At 42.3% G+C, this 21,865-nt stretch overlaps 1 protein-coding gene across 1 annotated transcript in view; it reads right to left on the bottom strand.

The window, feature by feature from the left end:
* Positions 1-4,722: 4,722 nt before the first annotated feature.
* Positions 4,723-21,865, bottom strand: part of pebp4 (phosphatidylethanolamine binding protein 4) — a 47,917-nt gene continuing 30,774 nt past the window's right edge. Inside the window, exons 5-7 of the mRNA XM_071924809.2 lie at positions 11,729-11,774; positions 11,389-11,505; positions 4,723-4,979 (exon numbers count right to left, since the gene is read on the bottom strand). Of these exons, the coding sequence (XP_071780910.1) occupies positions 4,888-4,979; positions 11,389-11,505; positions 11,729-11,774 (255 nt within the window). The 3' untranslated portion in view covers positions 4,723-4,887. The remainder of the gene's footprint in view (positions 4,980-11,388; positions 11,506-11,728; positions 11,775-21,865) is intronic.

Genomic DNA, 21,865 nt, shown 5'->3' with positions numbered 1-21,865 from the left:
CTTGAGGTCGACCAAAGATAGGCTTCCTACCAGAGCAGTGACTTAACGCTGGCTTCTTCAACCCCATTACGCTGAGTCACTGCCTAACCTCGCTCTATGTATCACAGCAGTGAGCACAGTGATCCAGGTCAAAAGGCACCAAAAGTATCATTCATCGTTTGTCGTGGGACGAGGCTCCTCACAGCCTCGAGCCGTCCAGTCCCATGATGTCTGCCAGCATAATGCAGCCATGCTGCGGATCTTCACCGCTGTCATGTGTGTGAGGACAGTGATCTATATATATATATCCTTTATTTAACCAGGTAAAAGTCTCATTGAGATTAAAATCTCTTTTTCAAGAGTGACCTGGCCAAGAGAGCAGCATAAACATTGTTAGAACAATAGACACAAACAATACAAACAGACAAATACAACTGTCACACACTACAAACGAGAGAACACAGTATACAGTTAATATGCAATACAAGGTCAAGGACAAAAATCCAGTTATGATGCCTGAACAGGTACAATTTTCTAAAATGATTTCAGTGAAAATTTAGGAGCAATCACATTGACCAAGAGTACTATTTTCTCGATCCTTTAAAATTAACTTAAATTCCCCCATAGTAATCAGCTCTGACAATTTCAGGTCCTTCTGTACATTGTTCCAGGAGGAAGGGGCAACGTATTTAAAAGCGAAGATTCCTCCAGATCTATAGTCTTGTTTATTTATACAGCCCTTCACAGTCAAGTCTCAAAGGGCTTTACATACATACTACATCATACTGTACATACTACATATATATACATCATATACATCCTATACTAGGTCATATACATACATATATAGCCTATATCATTTACTACACCATATACACATCCGTCACAAGTACAGTGAGGTCAAAGATGTTGGTTTTTCACACAGCCTACAACATTCAATCTGTAATTGCGGTACTGTCACCCTACCACCAGCCTTGTTTAAATAGTGATTTATTGGGTTGAAGATATTTTTTTTCACTCTGATATTTGTTTGAGCTTGTGATCAATAACTTCCTATGTGTGTCAGGTGAAGCTGAGTGTTACAGGTGTTGTCTGTAAACACTGGACTCTATTTTGGATTATGATGGGATAAAAAAAGTTCCAAAAAGCTTATCAAAATGCTTGATTTCTATCAAGTCAACCTCTTCAAAAACACATGATGTGAATATTATCAGGTTAGGTGGTCAAATAATTTCCAAATTGTAATTCTAAGAATAGCTTTCACTTGAACATCAAACAAAGAATGTATTCATTAATTTGACCATCAACTGTAGTTTGCACTAACCTAGTTATATATAGCTTCACAGGTTAATCAATGCCATGGGAGCTCCATGGAAACGGTTACCACAACTATCATGTTTACCAATGTAAGCCAATGGGGGAATTCCCTTCCGGGTAACAGGGAGAGTTGAGGGACTTATTTCTGGGTAGTCACTTTCCTCAGGGGAAGCCTTTGTATGGCTTTGAGGCTGGAAAGTTGGCCAACCCGACTGGAATATACTACCTGTAGCCTGTTTCCTCGACTGAGCTGCGGTGTCACACAAGGCCGGCCTCCAGTGTGTGTGGCTGCTGGTGGCGTTGCACCTCTTCGACCGCAGCACTCTGACTCCTTTGCATACGGGGATTCCGTGGAAGCACCGGTTCACTTTAATGCACAGTGGAAAAATTCAAAGGCACTATGGATATAGTCAAATTAGTTTTGTTTTTTCCAAGCTTCATGGCGACAGCTCGTGTGATTGTTCCTTGTTGTTGCTGCAAGTCAACGCTAGAGCTGTGGAAAGACAAACTGTTCCCAGTAATACCAGTACAGACGTGAAACCATGTGATTTCTCTAATCTTTGCATTTTTTTGGTCCTTTTTTCAACCAAAGGCATTTATTATCCTCATGTACATTTCAGTGTTGATAACATGAAATAACAAATGTTTCCTATTAAGGCTGATCAGTCTGTAGATATTGTTGATCATACTTGTTTAAACTTTGCCTTTGATAAATCTTATATTATTCCTATACCTGAGTGGGCATTTCAGCTGCAGCCAGATTCTTCCCTATATTCTTCTTCCTCACTATATTTTGTACTCAATCACCAGCTTGATGTCCAGGTCCTGACCAAGTAAATGAGCCCAAAACTACTATATCATCCCACTGCCATCTTCCTGTCATCGCTCTCAGTTGAGAATCTCATATCTCCAAATTTTCACTTTTTAGCTTGACCACCATGCATTTTTGAGTTTATCCAACAGGTTTTGAATGGGTTAGAATGCTCCCAAGGCTTGTACAATTTTCTCTACCCATAGAGGAACCATAAAATCCTTTAACTGAAGTTAAAACAATCACCAAAACTGGAGTTATGAGGTTTTCACATGACAACGGCGCTATGCTTATACATAAATAATGTTTCATTATTGTTTCATTTCATAGTTTCATTTGACATATAACACACATTAAAGGTATAATGTGAATTCTGGTTTACAATTAAGTCCAATGTGCATGTCAGTTGAATGCAACAGCACTATAGTACTCGGTTCCTATCTGTGGTATATATGCAGAGTTTTGTTTTTCACAATTAATAGTAGGGATAAAAACACAGATGAATTTAAGGTCAGTGCATACACTTCAGAAAAAAATCTTTAGAGGTCAAAGAGTATTAGAAAAAAAAGAGCAATTTAAAATACAGTTTTCCTTGTTGATGAATGTAAACACGAGATCAATCGCGCGTAAAGACCATGTGGATATTAATGCGAATTCCTCTTCAAATCCCCAGGTGCAGTAAACTGCACTGGATCTCTGCAATCAGTCAGACTTGTAGAACAATGCCAGTCTGTTGAGGTCAAACGTACAGTAAATAAATGTGCAAAGTGGTCTGCAGACCATACTGTTGACATGCATTGAACAGATGTCACGCTCAAATCCATTTTGCCACTCCTCAGAATAAGTGATGAACTGGGGGGAAATTCTCAAGTGAAAAAAAAAAAAAAATCTCCTGCACGTTTTACCAGCAACAGCAGAAGAGAAATGGAGACTCAAGTCATCATGCATATTAGATCACTTGCGGTTAGGCAATTGAATTGATTATACAAATTCCTTTTAATTAATGTTAGTTTGAATAAATTAAGGAAATATTAAATGCCTTTCCCATATCATCAAGGGATGTGAGAAGTTGTTTTTTTCAGAGAATGCAATATACTGCACACTGTTGAACTAAAGCTGTCAGTTTTTCTTAATCATAATATCTCAACTCTCCTGATAATTGGAGTAAAATAAACACATACAAGGAAGCTGAGTGGCAAAACCCAGCTGTTTTGGCAGAATATCTCCAAGATATAAGGAAGAAATAATGCACAGTGTATTTGGAACGGCACAACTTGGCGGTTCATTGGTGAAGTGGTGGATTGAAGTAGGTGGTTTTGGAAGAACGCTCTCCCACTTGGCATGCTGCACACAGTGTGATGGTGTGGAATTATGCTCCACTTGCCAATTGTTAAAAATGTTATTTCATAAGTCAAATAAGATGGGCAAATCAAGGTCAAGAGCGATATTCCAACTGACGGATACTTAACATTTTTTCAGAAGGAATGGACTACCTGATTATCTGTGCACTTGTGCATTGTTTTGGTTGTTTTGTTTGTGGACCAGGCTGCTTTGACTGCTAAGTCGGGGAGGCAAACAAAGCGAATGCAGGACAATTTGATCAATGATCTCCCAGAGTTCATCGAGAGGGCACATAGAGGTTTACCAAGGCTGGCTTAACCACCAAAGGAACAAAAACCTCCATTACCTACTCCAGCCTAGCCCACTGATGAGACACCAAATTAGGGTCAATGAAACCACCAACAAAAGATTGATCATCAGAACATCAAAGTCCCTCATGTAAATCCAGCCTTTTTCAGACATCTGGGGTATTGATACAAACCCCTCCCAGAGGAGAGGTGCTGGTTAGAAACCAATATTCCTCATGGGGGGCACTCTGACCCACCCTCTACAAAGACCCGTGGAAGTCTGAAAAGTATCTCCTAGTGAAAGGGTTGAAAAGTTTATCCATACCATCCTCTACAGACCTGCCAGGTAGGCCCCTTATGCAACTGCCCAAAGTTCAAAATGGGTTCATCATCCCAAAGTTAAATTCAAGGACGCTTCAACATGTGTTGGTTAGAGAAAGTCTTTTCTTCACAATATCACTTTGAGACCGGAAAGCGTCTCAGAATCTTTCCTATCGATGTAAGAGTGGTCAATGGAAATATGATAAACAATTACACAAACAGCAAGTTCCCTTCACCCAAAACACCACAGGCCCTGCAGCCCCTCCCCCTGCCCTGTCACTCTGAAGAGTATTTTGGTTCAAGTTCCACTGTGGCATCCGGCTGTGTTGCGGTCTCGGTTTCACCTCCCACTTCCTTTTTTTGGCCCTGACGTGTTTCCTCCCCTGAATTAGAATCAACTCTTTCCACACCGAGTCGTGATATCAGGCCCTCTTCCTTCTCTTGTCGGCCGTGTTCGGAAACTAATAAGAAATCCCCAGTGAGGTCAAAATCTATTTCCCAAATCCCTGGCCCCCGGATCACGTGACAGAGATACAGCGCAACATCAAAACCTATTAGTTGGTTGTAACACAAAGAGGAAATCTCTTTCTAACTCAACCATGAGAGAGAGAGAGAGAGAGAGAGAGAAAGAGAGAGAGAGAGAGAGAGAGAGCTGACGCTGCAAGCTTTCAGAGCATTCATACAATTTAATTAAGAGAAAGTGAGGAAAATTCACACCATTAACATTATCATATCTACTGATGCTACTTCCACAGGACGAAACGGTCCAGAAGTGGCTTCTTCCACATGTGTTAGTGATGAAGAAGAGAGGTTACCCAGGCTGAGGATCCTTCAGTCTTTGTGGTTCTGGGTGAGGAACTGCAGGGCGGCCACAGGCGCTCCCAGGTCAAATCTACTGATGAAGGCCTGTGGATCCCATTTACCTGGAACAGCAGGATGACACAGAAACACACACACACAGATATCCATTTACTGGTCCACACATTTGGGGTTGAATTAAAAAAAAAATCAAGGTGCATTTTAAACTTCATACAACAACACCGTTTTTGCATATAGTTCAAATGAATTAAGACTTAAAGAGAAAATAAATGCCTTTCATTATCAAGCAATTAAACCTCATGATGGTTTATTACACGCATAATCTAACTTATCATAGCAAACAAACCATCTTTTTTTGTCTGGATAAATTCACACTGTGAGTGCAATATGCAATGCCTTACGAGAGCATTTCTCATGACCGCTCGGTCCATGTTTAAGGGCTATGAGGCCTAACTGAGCAGCACATGGCTCTGGGATGTGAGTCACTGAGAACAGCACTGCTGAAAATAAAACATGTTGCTGTAATGATGGAGGTGGGAACGCAAGGACGTATTGGCAAGAAGATATGATTCAATCGCCTGGACTGTTTTTTTTCCCCCCTCCCCTCTTAAACAAACACCAGACGGCCATCCGGCTGGTATGACAATATCACTTCATAGATTTGACAACCGCTGATTCCCTGCAGCTTCCCCTCCCTTTACGAAAAAAAAAAAAAAAAGACAAATTCACAATTATCATTCCAAGGCAACAAAACCCTGTGTGCTTTAAAGTTGCAAACTTCAACAGATCCTGGAGAGAGCTAGTGTCTGTCTGCCTGTGTGTTCACATGTTCGGGTGTACATAAGACAATGCCGTGCTCCGTATTCCAGGGAATCACTGACACTCTGGTATTTCCTTGTGTAGAATAATTACATTAACAGCTGCTGTAGGGTAGCGTAGGAAATTCATCTTTTGAAATGAAAGCCGACTATTGAAATGTTCCAAATCTGTAGAGAGAATGATTCCACAGTGAGGGGTCGAGCCTAACTGTGTCTGGATAGAAACATCACTCCTTTTGACCCCTTGCTGCAGCTGCTTTACAGGCCTTCTCCGTGGCTGTTTTCGCCATCAGGGAGCCACATTTTGTATCCTCCGGCAGCGCGAAGGGGATCGGGGAGCGGGAATACACTCCGCTGGTGCCACGCACACCCAGCGCACTCACCTCCCATCGACGCAGAAACAAATCAGAAAGATTAATTTACATTTCAGATGAAATGTCTTACTAAAGGCAGTGATTTTTCAGGTTTTTTCAGAATACAATTTTTAATTTTTTAATATACAACTCCCATCAGATTTTAATGGATTTTTGTGTTCATGATCATACCCGTGCTTATTTTCATAGGTATGAGGAAGTTTAAAAAAAAAAAAAGACATTATACCAAATTATTGCTTAACTACTTTGGGGCTCATGTCCTTGACTTTCTCACTACCTGAAGCATTCTGACATTCTCGGTGACTTTATAAACTTCTCATCTACCTGAACACCGTGCTGCTGATCCCTTCTGCATCTTTAGCTCAGGAGAGCGACACCACTGTGTGTCCGAGTCGCCGTGGGGTCAGGCCGGGTCCTGAGCTCAGCTGGGGAAGACGATGAATAATAACTGGGAGATGAGCAGATGAGTATCTGAATCTCGCCAGGTCCTTTCTGTGGATGAAGGTAGCCCACAGACAGGGCCGCAATAATCAAGAGGGGGCAATGGAGTTAAGTGACCTGCCTGTATGATAGGGCATGGCCCCAGTGGCCCGCTGGCCTGTGCTCCAGTGGGAGATAATGCACCGCCTCTGCAGATCCTGTAGAGGGGGGGGCAGCAGAGGTAGGCCAGGGGACAGAAAACTTTAAACTGAATATGGGGAAATAGTTCATGTGTCATGTGGTAGATTTAACTCTCATGACTCTTAACTCATAACTCTCATGGGTAAATAGTGTAACTTTCTCTTCGCTCCTGCATGCATGCAAACATCTGCCTATGCTATCAAGGGGAGAATGTGCCATAGCGTTACGCAATATTTCCCGTAATAGCGAATGTCAGCGTATATCCCTTGTAGAGTACTGTAGAGTAATGATCAAACAGAGAGACAAAATAAAGCACTGCTTGTAAGATGTTTACACAAATAAGCCTGTCTAAAGCTGTGCAACACTATCATTGGGCACAGTCCAAAACGAGGCAAACTGACAATAGCTGGTGGTATCACGCTGGCAGGGCTGGTATCCTGCAAACGCCTAGACTTACAAATGACCTTAAAATAGGTTGGTGTCTGTTTGTAGTGCAGAGACATGTTTCCGCCTCTCCCATCTGCCGGCTCATGGAAAGGACAGATAGCGTAGGACCTAAAATCTTCTTCCCTCCCCTTTTGTCTCCACCTTGGTCTCCGTCTGGGTATGGCAGGAAGAGCTGGGCTGCTGTGAGGTGACACAGAACTGCTACATCTAGTGGTGTGGGTGGGGTCCCTGTTGAACCTCCGACAGTATCCCGAAAATGCTCGAAACCAAGCCGTCCTCGTCATCACCGTAGTCAGAAGAGTATGTCAGGGTAAGAGCTTCCTAGAGCTTGTTCGTGTAATATTGCCAATAATAATAATGCAATAAGAATGTCGTATTTTTTCAGTCCCAGGAGGAGAAATTCTCTTTTTGCTTGTTCCCCTCAATGGGCAGGTCAGAGGTCAGAGGTCAATTACTCAAGGCAACTTCAGTAGAGCAGATGCTTGCTGTCATAGGAGCAGTGAAGAGCGGTGTCCTTACTATGGCATCCTGCTATCTAACATGACATCACTCTGGCTGCCGACCTCAGCTCACAGCCCACTACCTAATGTACAAAGCAGCCTACATTGTAACTAAATGCTCTCGCCTTGCTGCGGACTCCATATTCAATCTTTAAGGGATATTTGAAACGTTGAATTCTATTTGGTTATTGTTCTTCACTTGCCATATTGTGTTTTTTTTTTTTTACATTACATTACTACATTTATCCCTCAGTTTCCTTTATATGGCTTGTTAGCATTGTTTGTCCTCCTCAGTAACACCAAACAGCACAATTAGCTGTAACTTGAGGCCAGCTATGCCCCTTGGTTTCAATGGCTAAGAAGCCATTTTTGGGGGAGAAAGTGAGGAACAAATGTAGAAACTTTTTCCCACAACCTGACAAGTGTCTGGTGAAGAGAAAAAAACATAACCAGCTAAAATTCAAAACGTCAAAGTGTTCCTTTAAGGCAGCCAATTCCTGGCTGAAGCTCAGGCCTGCTGTAGCATCCAGATCCTGGCTCTCTTGACTCCACGCAGCTCTGATTAATGGGAGAGGCTGTGGGTGGGTGGTAGACATGGATCTGCCCATTACCACACTGCAACATTGCAAATGGCTTCAATTACTGTGGAGTGTGCTGAGCTGGCAGTAGGAGCTCTAGGAGCCAAGATGAGGAGCATGCACCATCCAGCAGCTAACTCCACTGTGATCCGTTCATTCACACAGTGTGATCGTCATGTGCATCCTCTCCTTTGTTATTTACCACTGGAAAATGAAGGAAAAATTGGACAAGAATGATGACAACATGATTTTGATCATTGACACAATTTTTGATGAGCCATTTTCAACTTATGCTTCAATTTTCAGCTAATGATATTGATGCATTTTTGTTCATCTTCTGTTCATCATGTGACGAAATTTAGTACTTTAACACATTGCTGAACAATCTAACTGTTGGGGTCCAACTCAGGACACACAGCACTGGATGGGTGAACAGTGGATGTGCAAACTGCTGTGCAGACTGAGGCATCACTAGATGGCCCCTCTCAGGTCCTCAGCCTTTCCCTCCCCAGCATTGTATCAGTGTTTGCCGTGACAAAACTGTCTCTGTGGCACCGAACAGTAGCGGGACATATTGAGGGCTTGCCAACTGGCTGAGAAGTATCACCAGGGCCTGCATGCCCACGCCTGCCCCCCACCCTGGCACAGGGGCACATTCAGTCAGGGACAGCCATCCTGAGCCAGAGGGATGGGGATTCCCTACGATCACGCCCCTGTGCCCGGTGCCAAGAGCGCAGCCCCCCTGTAGTTCCTTGTGTAACAACCAGCTGTCTCCATCAGTTCACTGACCCACATTTCATAACCTTAACACAGGAGGCACAGCAGACTCCCACGGTTCCTCACGACAGCTCTGCTCCACCTCTCATTGCTCACCCCTTTATTGCTTAAGTGATGGTCAAAGATGAAAAGAAAAAAGACGACAAATTTGCGATAAAATTGAGTCAATGACTGCGCTACTGGAAGTGGAAAATGATCATTAGGAGTCTCCCACCCACGACTAAATGCTTTCCCTTCGCAAATCACATCAATTAATGTCATGGGCTATGAAAAATGCTCTCTGTGTCATACCACATGGAGGGAGGACAGACGCTAATAAGTGAACATACTTAACGGAGGAGGTGGGGAGACATGGGATTCCCTCCGTTCCTCTTGTCTGTGCGGGAATACCATGCTCATGGCCAAGTGGAGGCCTTGCTAATACAGCAGGTACACCAGTGAATTCAGCCAAGCAAATAATTACTGTACAATCATACCGCTTTTTTTTTTTTACTCATAAACCATGACTAGGCTTTCGTTCTTAATATGTCATACAGCATCTATTTCTATTGCCCACTTTGCAAGAGCAGCTATGTTCTCCAATACTGACCAAATTAAAACATTTGATTATCCAAGAGTGAATTTCTTAATTTCATTTCCCTTGGATAGACAGAACAGTTTGCAGGAGAGAGGAAGTGCTCCAGCGGGAGTTAAACTCATATAGTGGATTAAGGATGGGTGGATCCACTCAGATCAATCCCTTCATAATGCGAGGGCAACTACTGGAGCTGATAGCACAAAACCAGTGCAATGAAATACTGAGCTCCAGTTTATTATGCACAAATATATTCTAAATAGTAGATCATTATTCATGCTATTATTTCTCTATCTTAACCAGTTTTGACACCCTGACAATGGGATAGAGGCTCATCACAACCTCCCCAAATGTGAGTTTTGGAAGAATAAACCACTCAAAAGTGCATCTCTTTTGACATTTCTTTTTTCCAGAGGTTTCAACATCAAACAGACCTCAGCCTAATATGCCTGGATTGTTTGCTGACAGAGCTGTCAAAACTTCAAACAGCAGAGACTGGCAGCTCCCCTCATTCACGGCCGCAGTCCTTGAAGTCTCAAACCGCCCTGATCTCTCCTCAAATCACTGGCTGTGACCCTGAGCAGAACAGACAGACAGACACGCCTCCTGTGAGGTATATCCAAGTGCAGTCACTCACCTACTGCGAGAGGGTTTTCAGGGGGAGGAAAAGTAGAAAAACTTAAAGAAAAAAACAAAACAGTAACTCCGCTTTCTGTAAGACAAATGAGGTCGTCTTTTGAGAGACAAGCTAAGAAAATGATTGGCAAAATGGATTTGCTAATAATGTCCATAGCAATCAAAGTTCAAACTGCATCTGCATTGTGTACCGCAGGTATGGTGTAATAAATAAAAACACTATATTTGTGTGTATTGACGCGGTCGTTAAGGATGTCAGGTTTTGGAGAGGTTAACGAGAGGTGGTCAGACAGGCTCGTGCAGGTGTGCGTGGGAGCCAGCAACACTTGTCCTGACCCTGCAGGCATTAACGCTGCAACACATTTACTCACTGACCTCATTAACATTTCCCTTGTTAAGTTCAAGCACTTTGAGAAAACACTCTTCCCAAACCAACTCAAAATGCTTCGATTACATGCTCATAATTGTTTGTGAACTATGCTATATACTCTATTGACAGATGTCCAGACGAAGCAAATCATAACATAACAAGTGAAAACTAGCTTAGTGCGAGTTACATGCTTGCCAGCTGTGTGTCTTAGGAAATAATGTAATATATCAAATCATTAATAATAGCTTACTACTACAACTTCACAAATACCATTACTGCTGCATTTAGCAAGACCTATTACATCCTCAACAAAGGATTATGCCAACTGAAGACAAAGAAGTCGAAACGATATGCAAAACCTAAATCAAACAGTGCAATGTTGTACAATGACACAAGTTACCACATCAGGACACCAGGACATTTAAAAAGAATCATCTATTAGATAGTGAAATGTTTAGTGAAATAGCCACAATAGGAGCAGCAACTTGCAGGCCATCATAAGGTCTATAAGGCATTTCAGTCCTGTGCAGTTCAATTAGGACCTTATGAAAAAAAAGTCTATTGCCAACATAGCAAGCATAAAAATTACAACATAAATGCATAACATAAAACTTTTGGTTAATCTGAGAACATATTTGCTTGTGTCCATATTCTGGCATCAGGGATCCAATAATACTTTGGGGTTTTCTATTTTTCTATTGCTGATTCAACAACAAACTGTTGTCAGGTGTGTTGATCAGTGCTGGTATATGATAGATGATCCTGCGGTGGCCGGCAGCATTGTGTACACACGAGGTGCGAGTGAGTGGAATCATTACCCAGGGATGACTCCTCTTGTTTGGTGAGCGACGGGGTCGTGTCTGGAGGCTGCTCAAACAACATGAACTGGTAGCGATGAAAACCTGACTTGTGTGGAGGGGTTGGGCGGGAATATTCTGCATGGAGAAACAAAGAATCCTTCTGAGTGCCGAGCTTGGCGACTGAGACTACACAGCAATATACGATTATCACAGATCCCTGGTTTGATGTTCTAATCTGTTTCATAGTATACAGTGTCCAAACGTTAACATGTCCAATAAGCCAATCATAATTAATTTGAATTAACAAAAGCACGGTGACAGCAGCCCCATAAAATGTAATTTGAAATACCATACTTACTAGACAGGGTTGTGCCTTTTAACTGTCCTTTCTTCAGTCTGCTGCCCTGTTCATTCAGAAACAGATAAGAGTCAGTCAGAGATTTGGAAAGGATTCCTGTTAGGTCAGTCCACTCTTGGGCCGTGGCTGTCATCTATAGGGGTTCTTTAAAAATTACTTTCAAAAGAAAGCAAGTGCAGTGGGCCATTACGTTGTTCTCTACAACACTATGTGATCCTTCCTGTCAGACTCTGTTCCCTCAGCTATGTCTCCACAGCCCCTATATTCTCTCAACACAAATTTAGGCTGTGCTCCCTTAGCTCAATGTTCAATCCTTGAATCAGCACCCGCTGTATCAAGGACAGTGAGGCTGGAGAAGCCACTTAATTCCCCAGCCAATTTTTTTTTTTTTGCCTGAGTCTGACCCCCACTCAATTCCGTTGGGGTGGACTACATTATAATTTTTCATACTAAGGGATTTTAGCATGTAGAGATCTAGTAAAACAGTGGGGCTAAGGCGATGATTGGGAAAAGGCCATCATTTGTCACCAGTCATTTGAAACCCCTAGCTTATAGGAAGCTCGACTTAAGACCCAGCTGTTCGCCAGGCTCACATCAAAAGATCTTGGCTTCAATGTGTCAAAACCCAATACATAAAGGATCTGCAATATTTAATATCTGGAGACAAAGACAATTCCCAAGCAAATTAAGTCAGTGAGTGGATTTCCAGGTAGCAAATTCCCATATTATTAATTGTATATTAACTTCGTGTTGCCTGGAAACAGGGATCATGTAGCCTGATGTGAAGCGAGGATATTTTTCCTAAGCATTTCTACTCTACTATGTTTGTCAGGTTAAACTGCCTCATCCCCATGAAGCACACGGTCAGGCACTTCACTGCAGACAGCACACAGGAATGTTTGTTTAATAGACTTGGTTGTTTACTGCACTACGGCTGCATCCTTGAGTGGGAGGAACAGGACTAAATTATGCTGTCTGTGAAAGGGCCCCAAAACCCACTTGAGGTAAGCATGGAAGTCCCCATCACAGGCATCAAATGTGGTCCCAGCACCTATTTATGTCCTCTTTCCCCCACACACAGGCTCCCCCCACAGGGTGACGGAGGGATAACGCTAAAAGACAAGCACACAAGGACAACAGACATACAGGACATTGTTTCTTCATCCTCTCTTTTGAGCCTTCCTCTGACTTTTCAGTTTACTAGATGATAGATAGAATAGAATAACAAGAATAACATGACATATTATGGCAAAACAGAAACAATAAGCTACATTTGTCTTGCACTTTACCCCTAAACATTCTGTAAACAGCAGTAATGGTATTTGCTAGACTTGATTCTTTAGACATCTTGATGATGGTGCCAGCACATTTTACGCTTTGTAACAATGATCTTTTTGAAAAGAGATAAAAACATTATGCAGTAGGAAATACAGCTTGGTCCTCCTCCCATTATCTAATTAACTTTTTTTGCCCAGTGTCTAGCTGATATTCATGATCAGGAATAGGATAGACGATGCATGTAGCCTCTTTGTTTTGTTGCATGCTGACTGTGGGTATCTGGACCAGAGGATTAGATGTATCTGGACCAGAGGACTAGAGGACTGGGGGACCAATCAGAGGAGGGCTCTATCAAAGGAGGGCACCCTTCTTATTGCAGATCAGCAGCCTGTGTAACACTGGGTGGAAGGAGCCAGGGTGTTGATCTTGGATCAGAAACGTAGGGGTGCAACCACACCAGTGTCAGTAGAATCAACCATCAGCAGGATTGCAATACACTTAATAACTTTGATAATAATAATTTGATACCTAAACGTCCTCTATTTCTGTGAAAAAATGAAGCAACAGCAAAGTATGTGCCCTCTATTGCACATCATCGTATCTATAATCTTGTATCTATTGTAGTATGGTTCAGTAATAACTATTAGCGTGCACAGCACCAGTGTTCACAGACTGATAAAATGCAGAAGATTAGTTTCAGCCATGAGTAGCTTCATCCACTGATCAGTGAGAAAAAGCTTTATTTAGAAATAGCCAGAGTCCTACAGCCTGCAGGATCCAAACTCATTGCCATAGCAACAGGTAGTCAACATTTGAGCGTGCAACATTTTCCCAGATCTTAATGCTCAGTTCTCACTCACTCTCCATGACACCCCCTGCCCTTTTAATTTCACTTACGATATAGAGAGCAAAAACAACAGTAGATGAAGCAAACGTGGAATTTCAGCCATTTAATAAAAGATAAGGGAATCAGATACTATGTAGGGAAGAAGTCAGTACTGTGTGAATGTTTGAGTATGATAACATATGATAGTATGATGATCACCTTCTCACGATGGTGATATTCACAAGACATTTCATAAAAATCATCCTTAAAACAACAATAATAAAAAAACATTCAGTGCCATAGTTATAATGGCTGAACTATTCCAGGTCAGAAATGAGGCGGAGTTACTGGGCCAGTGGTTGGGCCAGTGGTGAGGTCGCTGACTCTTGATGCTCAGCAGGGACCGGATCACACTAATCTACAAGACATTCTCACATGGTGGGCGTGTCCCTGCGGGCCCCTGCTGTGGGGGCGAGGCGCAGTGTGAAAAGGTTTGACCGCTAAATGAATGACAGGGACTTTCTGTGTTAATTGTGTTTAATATGAAAAGTCCAGCGAATCGAATGGGTTTTAACAGTTGTATCATTTTTATTCTTACAAAGTCACTTTTTATGTAACTGGAAATATTTTTTAAAATTTGTTTTCACCCTCACCTCCATTGTACCGAATGTTTAAATATCATTGTACTTCAGTTGTTTTTGCAAAAATGATATGGCTATTCTCTTACTAAATTTGCAGACCAAAATAAAATACAATGTGTCAATAGCATTGAAAACTGAAGTGATGGCAATGTGATTTGAATGGTTGGAATTCATAGCAGTTCAATCAGCTATTAAAAGCAACTAAATCTTACACAATGCACAGTAATGAACTGGTGAACAAGTGTTCATATAGGTGTCTCATTTAAATTATTTAATCATAGTTATGCTACATTCATTTTATATTTTAGCGGGTGGCTGTTTAAAACACTGGGAAGTTTTCCATATAGTAAATCCATGACAGCTTTGTAAGAGGGATTCAAAAGCCACATAGAGCATTGATGAAGCTAATCTTTGATCAATGACATCTTCAGATAGGATGCTACTCTGAGCTCAAGGTTAGAAAAGTCAAAAGCATTGAGACAAGACATCCCAGATATTGGAAAGCTGCCCAAGGGAAATACAGTATGGGTCATCTGGGTACCTGCAAGTAACTAACTCACTTTGGATGCTACCAGTCTCTCTTTATGCCTGTTAACATCACAAATTATGAACTCATACCTTTTTACAGTCAGACAGTGGAGACAGATAAAAATGCAAAAATCAATACGGCTAACATCATTACAAAAATATAAAATAGATGTTTAAACTTGGTTTACCGATGATCTAACAGTGGTTTGGATGGGAATCTATGAGTGTATTTTCCTGGTTATTTCCTATATAACTATACCTCTGTACCATCTCCTTTGTGAAACATCAAACTCTGACAACATATGCAATGAGAATAAATAGTGAAACTCATTCAAAGTACAACATATGGGTTATACTGACCAACTCCAAAGGGTTACATTTTTGAATTTCTGTGCTTGCTTCCAGTTGAGGGTCAGAGGGTTATATTACATAAGATAGAACAGAACTTTTCATTGGTGATCCAAATGAAAAGCATGCAGCTGCAATTAGTTCAAAATATTTTAACAAAAACAATTAATATATAACTTCATTAGTGACTATAGTTGCCTGTCTGCGTCAGGATAGATTTTAAATGTATTTTATTTGGGTTTAAGCAGTGAACTGCATAGCAGAAGAATTTATTTTTTTCAACTATGAAAGCCTAATAGAGAACTCAGAGCTGCTGTGTCTGTGTACCAACTGTTGGAAATTTGCAAGTTATGTCATTTCAGGAGTTCAGAGGTGAAAAAGATTTGGAAAGGCTTCATTCTCGGTGCAGTTACTGTGGAACACTCTGCTGCTGCGCTGCATCCTTAACCTTGGGGGAATGCCCGTTCCTGTTGCCATGATAATGACTTAAACATTGAGCAGTGCGGGAGAGGCAGAAGGTGAAAGAAATTTAAAAACTGAAAGCGTCAAAATGTCTGTCTACTGTTTTACATATTCAATAGCAAAGGATTTTAATACTCTGAAGCATATAATCTATAATCTTTATGCTTTATGCTATAATGTTTCCATAGGACAAAGTTATTTTTGGTATGGGAGACCAGTGAGCAGCAGGGGGACAGACAGAAACTGTGGGACTTGAATTGGGGGAAAACGTGGGCTCGGCATATTTCAGGTTGGTCTTTGTCTCACTTGTCAATTCACCTCCACATACCAAATATATAAAAATAAATCCAATAAGGGAATATTAGGGGAAGCTTATCTTTCCCTTCCCTTCCTTTCCCTTCCCTTCCCTATGCTTGGCAGTGCAAGATTTATTGCTGCTTGGTTGTAGTTCAAACTAGCTGCGACAGTGAGCTGTCTGGAAAATGTCACAGCAATCGCTAGGCTTGGAAAGGGGGCATCAATCAAGCCAAATATTTTTATATGATATGTTGACATTCATGGAGACTGTCCACAAATCCACTGATATATTTGTGGCAGCAGGGTGGTGTGGAGAGTAGGGACAACATCCTATAAACAGAAGGCCCGGGTTCAAGCCACTGCGATAGTCAGCATCCGCCCTGCTGGAGTGTCCATGAGCAAGACACTGAATCCCTACCAGCTCCAGACCTGCTGCCGAGGCTGAACAGAGAATTTCTCCATTGTGAATCAGCAGAGTATCACAAAAAATGTATATAATATTAATTGGCATGAATCCCCCTTTGAGTCCCAAAGGCTAAAGAAAGCTAAAAATTTTCCTCAGCTTTATGCATAAGTGAAATGACGAGACGATGGCCTCTACAGATGCCAGGCTTGACCATCTACCTATCTGAGTCCAGCTGCAGTGTCACTGATACTTTCTCCTCCCTCCCCCTGCTGTTCACCACGGCTCAGCTTGCTTTTCCCATTCTACTGACTCTATCTATTTCACACTCTGACTCAGAAAAAAAGACATGGATCCTGTGCTTCAAACAACCTACACATTATGAGCAATGAATAATTCTACAAATGTGGAAAAAAAAACACTATGCAGTGCAGCTTATTCTGTGGGTCATGTAATAGCCTGACACTCTAACCACCAATTTCTCAGTGCAAAAAACTCTCTGTGTCTCTCCTCACTAAACGAAGCACGTCCAGGCTGATCCAGGCTCAGCAAAGGAACCAGAACACCGGCAATCTGAAGCATATCTCTAATTATCTTGGATGTCTCTAGATTTTACTTGAATCCGCACAATGATTCACGCTTCTGAGGTCTTGCAAGCTAACTGACCCACCTGGACCTTGTTCAGAGGTGATAGCCCTGGCCTTGCTGAACATTTAAAAACGAGGCTAAATTGTATGCATGCATTGTTAACCAGCGTTGGGCCTTAGAGGAGCAGCTCTACGAGCCGCTGCGTGTGTGAGTGTGCGTGTGTGTGTGTGAGTAATGTGTCTACATAACTGTTCAGCCAGGAATCCTCTGACCAAGAGCCGTCAGGTGGGAGGCCGCAGGGTGGTGGGTGGTGGGTGTGGGTGTCGGAGGGGGGTGGAGGGTGGAGGGGAGGGGGGGGGGGGGGGGGGTACAAGGAATACCCACTTGCCCAAGCACCCCTCTCCTTGTCTGTGTGGGTGAGTGCTTCCCTTTGTCAGCAAGAGTTACTCACGCACCTCCTTGTATCCACCGCTTCCCTCCCCCTGCCTTGCACACCCTGTAAACCCACACCTACGACAATCAGCACCCACGTCCTTCTAGTGCAGTTCTGAGAGCATCATTCTCCCTTTTACTTGCAGTCAGGCTAACAGACGGGGAGAGAGAGCATGACAGATGGTGTTCACAGCTCTATTTCTGAGGCTGGACTTGTACCGCCACAGCCACCCCCCCTCCACCACCACCCCCCCCCCCCCCCCCCCCCCCCTCCACCCCGCACCCCCCTCCCTTCTCCTATTCCACTCAAGCCAAGTGCCTATGACTGCCTCCTCATCTTCGCCTCAGTAATCAGCCCATTCATTTGCAGGGTTATTGTGAATTGAAAGTCTGTGTCTCACAAGGAACCTCACAGTTTACAGGTTAAACACGTTGGGTTTTTTTTCCTTTCCCAATGTGAACTAAGTGCCCTGAGAAAGAGAATCGCATCACACTGCTTAACTAGGAACAGAGACGAAGCAATCTTGATAAAGGAGAAATTAACAGGTTCTGTCTGTAACAAGCACAATCCTTGTTTTCTAATAATATTGGAAGTGGAACATTTCAGTTTTTAGGCTGGGGGTGGAATCTGTCACTTCTGCATTACTAATAAAAGCGAAATACACAGTGCAGAAACCTCCCTAAAGATAATGCTCTAAACCTGATAGGACCAACAGGGTTTTTTTTGCCAGCCCACACAACTGAAAGTGACTGGGTGGCCAGATGTTCTTGCATCATGGATGAAAAGAAACTTGCGGGATCACCTGACTTTTGAGGCTAACATACAGCAATTTACTGACTAATTACTTAGTAATGTATAATTCATTTATATACTGTTGGTAACCTGAAATTACTTAGTGATTCATTACTATGATTCCATGATATTTCCCTGTCCTTTCAGCACTCTATATTAAATGGACAAATGAAGTGAAACAATTTTAGAAAATGTGACACAGCTAGAAAAGACAGCACATTGTGAGAGATAGATATTGTTTCTATATTTTTCATAGATTGTTTATCTTTGTATTGAGAGCTTTAAAGCTGCACTAGGCAAGTTTTTTATGCAAAACTACAACCGTCTTATCTGAGACGTTGTAGCTCTGCCCTGTTTGCCTGGTTTATCTGGTGTCAGGTATGGACACTTCTCCACCCACAGGCAGTGACAAAATGAAACTTCAGAGTGAAATACAAACTGTGTCCTAAACAGCAGTGAGCAGCGCTCCGTCCAGAGAAAGCTGGACTCACTAACATGAGATCTGTTCCTCTCTCGTCCCTTTGGTATCCTTTGCTATAAAGCATCACAGACCGGTGTGCAGGTTATTGACATCATTTTACATGTGAATTTGCCTGGTGCAGCTTTTAAATGGTAGATCACATAAATAAATGAATTTGTTTGAATTATTAATTATTGAATCAAAAATGTACATTTTGATCTTTTTTCTGATGTACATTTTTTTCTGATGTAAAAGGTAAATGAGCCTGGGTTCATGCCGTTGGGTCACAAATTTGTTTTCATGGCAAGCTGAATACATATTCACATAAAAGCCTAATGGAGTTGAGTCTGGGGTGATTTAGCGGCCCACTGGTGATCAGCTGAGCGGGGTGCAGTGGCTTCAGTAGGACAGGGTGAGAGGCAGTGGAGGAGTCACCCATGATCTGCTCCAGTGCATCAACAAATTAACCCACTTAACAAGTCCCCTGCCGGACTAATGGCTTTAGTAAAGAAACTCATTTGGCGTTGATAATGAACTGAGTTAGAAACACAAACAGTCCAGTTATTAAGCGAACTCCAGCCATCACTGACACTAGCCGACACGCTGTAATGTACCAAACCTACACTCCTTCAGTCATGCTCATTAGTAGGGTAGCACACTATTACTCAAACCACTGACTTAAGAAACTAGCCACCCAAACTCATTATCACACTCATCTATTCAGTCTAATTTGCATACATTAGCTGTGGTCTGAGCGGGTCGGTCAACTTATTCCCATACAGCAGATTGGGCTTGGCGGGGCACAGTACGGGCCAAAGTGAGAGCGTTTTGATAAGCTAATTTCATCTAAACCTGGGTCCTGCTGCCTGGCCGTTCACAGCTCCTGTGTGTTGGTGTGTGTGCGTGTGCGAGTGTTGATGAGTCTGTACTTCAGTACTGTTGAGGGAAGCCCGAGCCTGAGTTCCCAAGGTAACAGTCGGTTAGAGTGGGGGCTGGCTGACTCATTTGGAGGGAATCCTGGAACCTGAACAAGGCTGCCCACTCGCCCCACCCCCAGCTTCATCAGCACAACAAGCAAACAAGGCGCTGACATGTCCCCATATAGGGCTTCCCACTGACGGGGGTGGCAGTGGAAAATCCCAGCCTGAGCTTGCCTACCAGGAGTACCAGCAGCCACACACACACACACACACACACACACACACACACACACACAGGGCATCACTGCACCATGGCTACAGCTGTATCCGGGCCTGAGACTTCAAATCCGTAGTGATAGTAAATGGATATATTATAATGAAGCTGTGTGCCTACAAATACAGCGTGGCACGTGCTGGATTTTGATTAATACAGGAGAGGACGGGGGAGATGTGAGGGGGCGGGAGAGGAAGAGGAGGATTAAGCTTATTAAAGAGTCAATGGCGTAGAATTAAAATAGTTTTTGAAGTATGAATGGTGACACAAAATAAATTACTATTGAATAGTGTAGAAACCTGTTGGGCCGGGGCATGGAGGAGGAGAGAAAGAAGTGAGAGGAAGAGGAGGAGGATGAAGGAGGAGTAGGAGTAGGTGGACAAGAGAACGAACTCTGTGCCCACACAATTAATCTAATAATTAAGACATTAAAAGAGATCAACAGGCGTGTAATAGACCACTTAATTAGTTCAAGGTCAGTCTATTCTTGAATGACTTTGAGATGACTGTGGGCCAGGGTGCAGATAGACGGGATGACAAATTGTTTTTGGTGAAATATCCTGTGATTTGTAATGACTAATGAACTAATGAGCAACCACTAGCATTTCAGCACAGATGTGGCCTAGTTTTCCAACCAAATAACTGTTTTATGCACCATAAATCCAACAAATACGTGTTATTCATAGAAAGCACTGGCAACACATCACTTCAGTTTTGGCAAACTGAAAAATAATGCAGCAAATAAAATCATAATTTTAGAAATACTGAAAATCTGGCCATCAAACAAAAACTGCACATGCATGGACAGTAATCCTTGCTGTTAAGAGGAGCCATTTGATTTGCTTCTGTCTGTGGTTGTATCTGTTGATAACTCTATAGTTCATTCAGTGTCTTTAGTCATTAACAGCTGAGAGCTGGTACAAAGGGATTTAAGAGGCAGCATTACTGTTTTGAATCGCTGGATGTTTAATTCTTCTATTATAATTGAGGTAGGAGCAGGACAGAGGTTATGGTAACTGCTGGAAACCTGTCCCACTTCACAGAAAGGTTAATGAACCTTACAAGTCCTATGGGAGATGGAGTATGCTGTTAATTTGACAAACGTGGGAAATAAATGCTTTTATGCTTTTATTGACGGTGACCAATAGCGGCCTTTGCTGGAATGAAAGGTTTTAGTCTTTTGGGTGCTTTGCTATGAGGCAAAACAATAATGTGGAATGCATTTGTTGGAAGAAACTAAGTACATAATTGTTTGAATAGCAATTTCAGGCCAAAAAGCATCTTCATTATTAATTCCTACTTTTGGGAAAAATATACTGTGCAAAATGTACAGTAACCTACTTCACGTTATGAAACAGCTGCCTCTATTCTGAATACATTTGTGTGAATGAGGGATTTTAAAAAGCTGTGTTTTAAAATCTACATATTTCCACATTCCATTTTATGCGCCGTTGGTCCGGGTTTCATTTTAACAGGGCACCAAGGGTACAATATACTGAAAGCTGGAGAACAGCATGAGTAACAGTGTTGGAGCTAACCTGAATTACGCTGTGGGTTACAGTAGCGAGAATCATCAGAAAAAGTGGCTATGATACGTCTGATCAGGACAGAGGTTTTGGGCACGGGTCCAGCTATGTATACAGTGTGCATGATTAAGAGATTAAATGGATTATCTCTTTCCCATTCAAAGAGCCTGACGGAGGCAGAGATCTGGTCTTGTTCTTTTTGATACCCCTCTCTCTACCGAGCCAACTCTCTCTCTCTCTCTCCCTCTCTCTCCCTCTCTCTCCCAGCAATACTATGGGCATTGTTTCCTATGCCTATGTGCACACTCTTTGCCAGAGGAACACACAAGATTCTGAGCTCCACAATCCCTCTTAACCTTTG

Source organism: Centroberyx gerrardi, chromosome 8, assembly GCF_048128805.1.
Source record: "Centroberyx gerrardi isolate f3 chromosome 8, fCenGer3.hap1.cur.20231027, whole genome shotgun sequence".
Taxonomy (NCBI): Eukaryota; Metazoa; Chordata; class Actinopteri; order Beryciformes; family Berycidae; genus Centroberyx; species Centroberyx gerrardi.
This window is presented reverse-complemented; position numbering and strand designations above follow the sequence as displayed.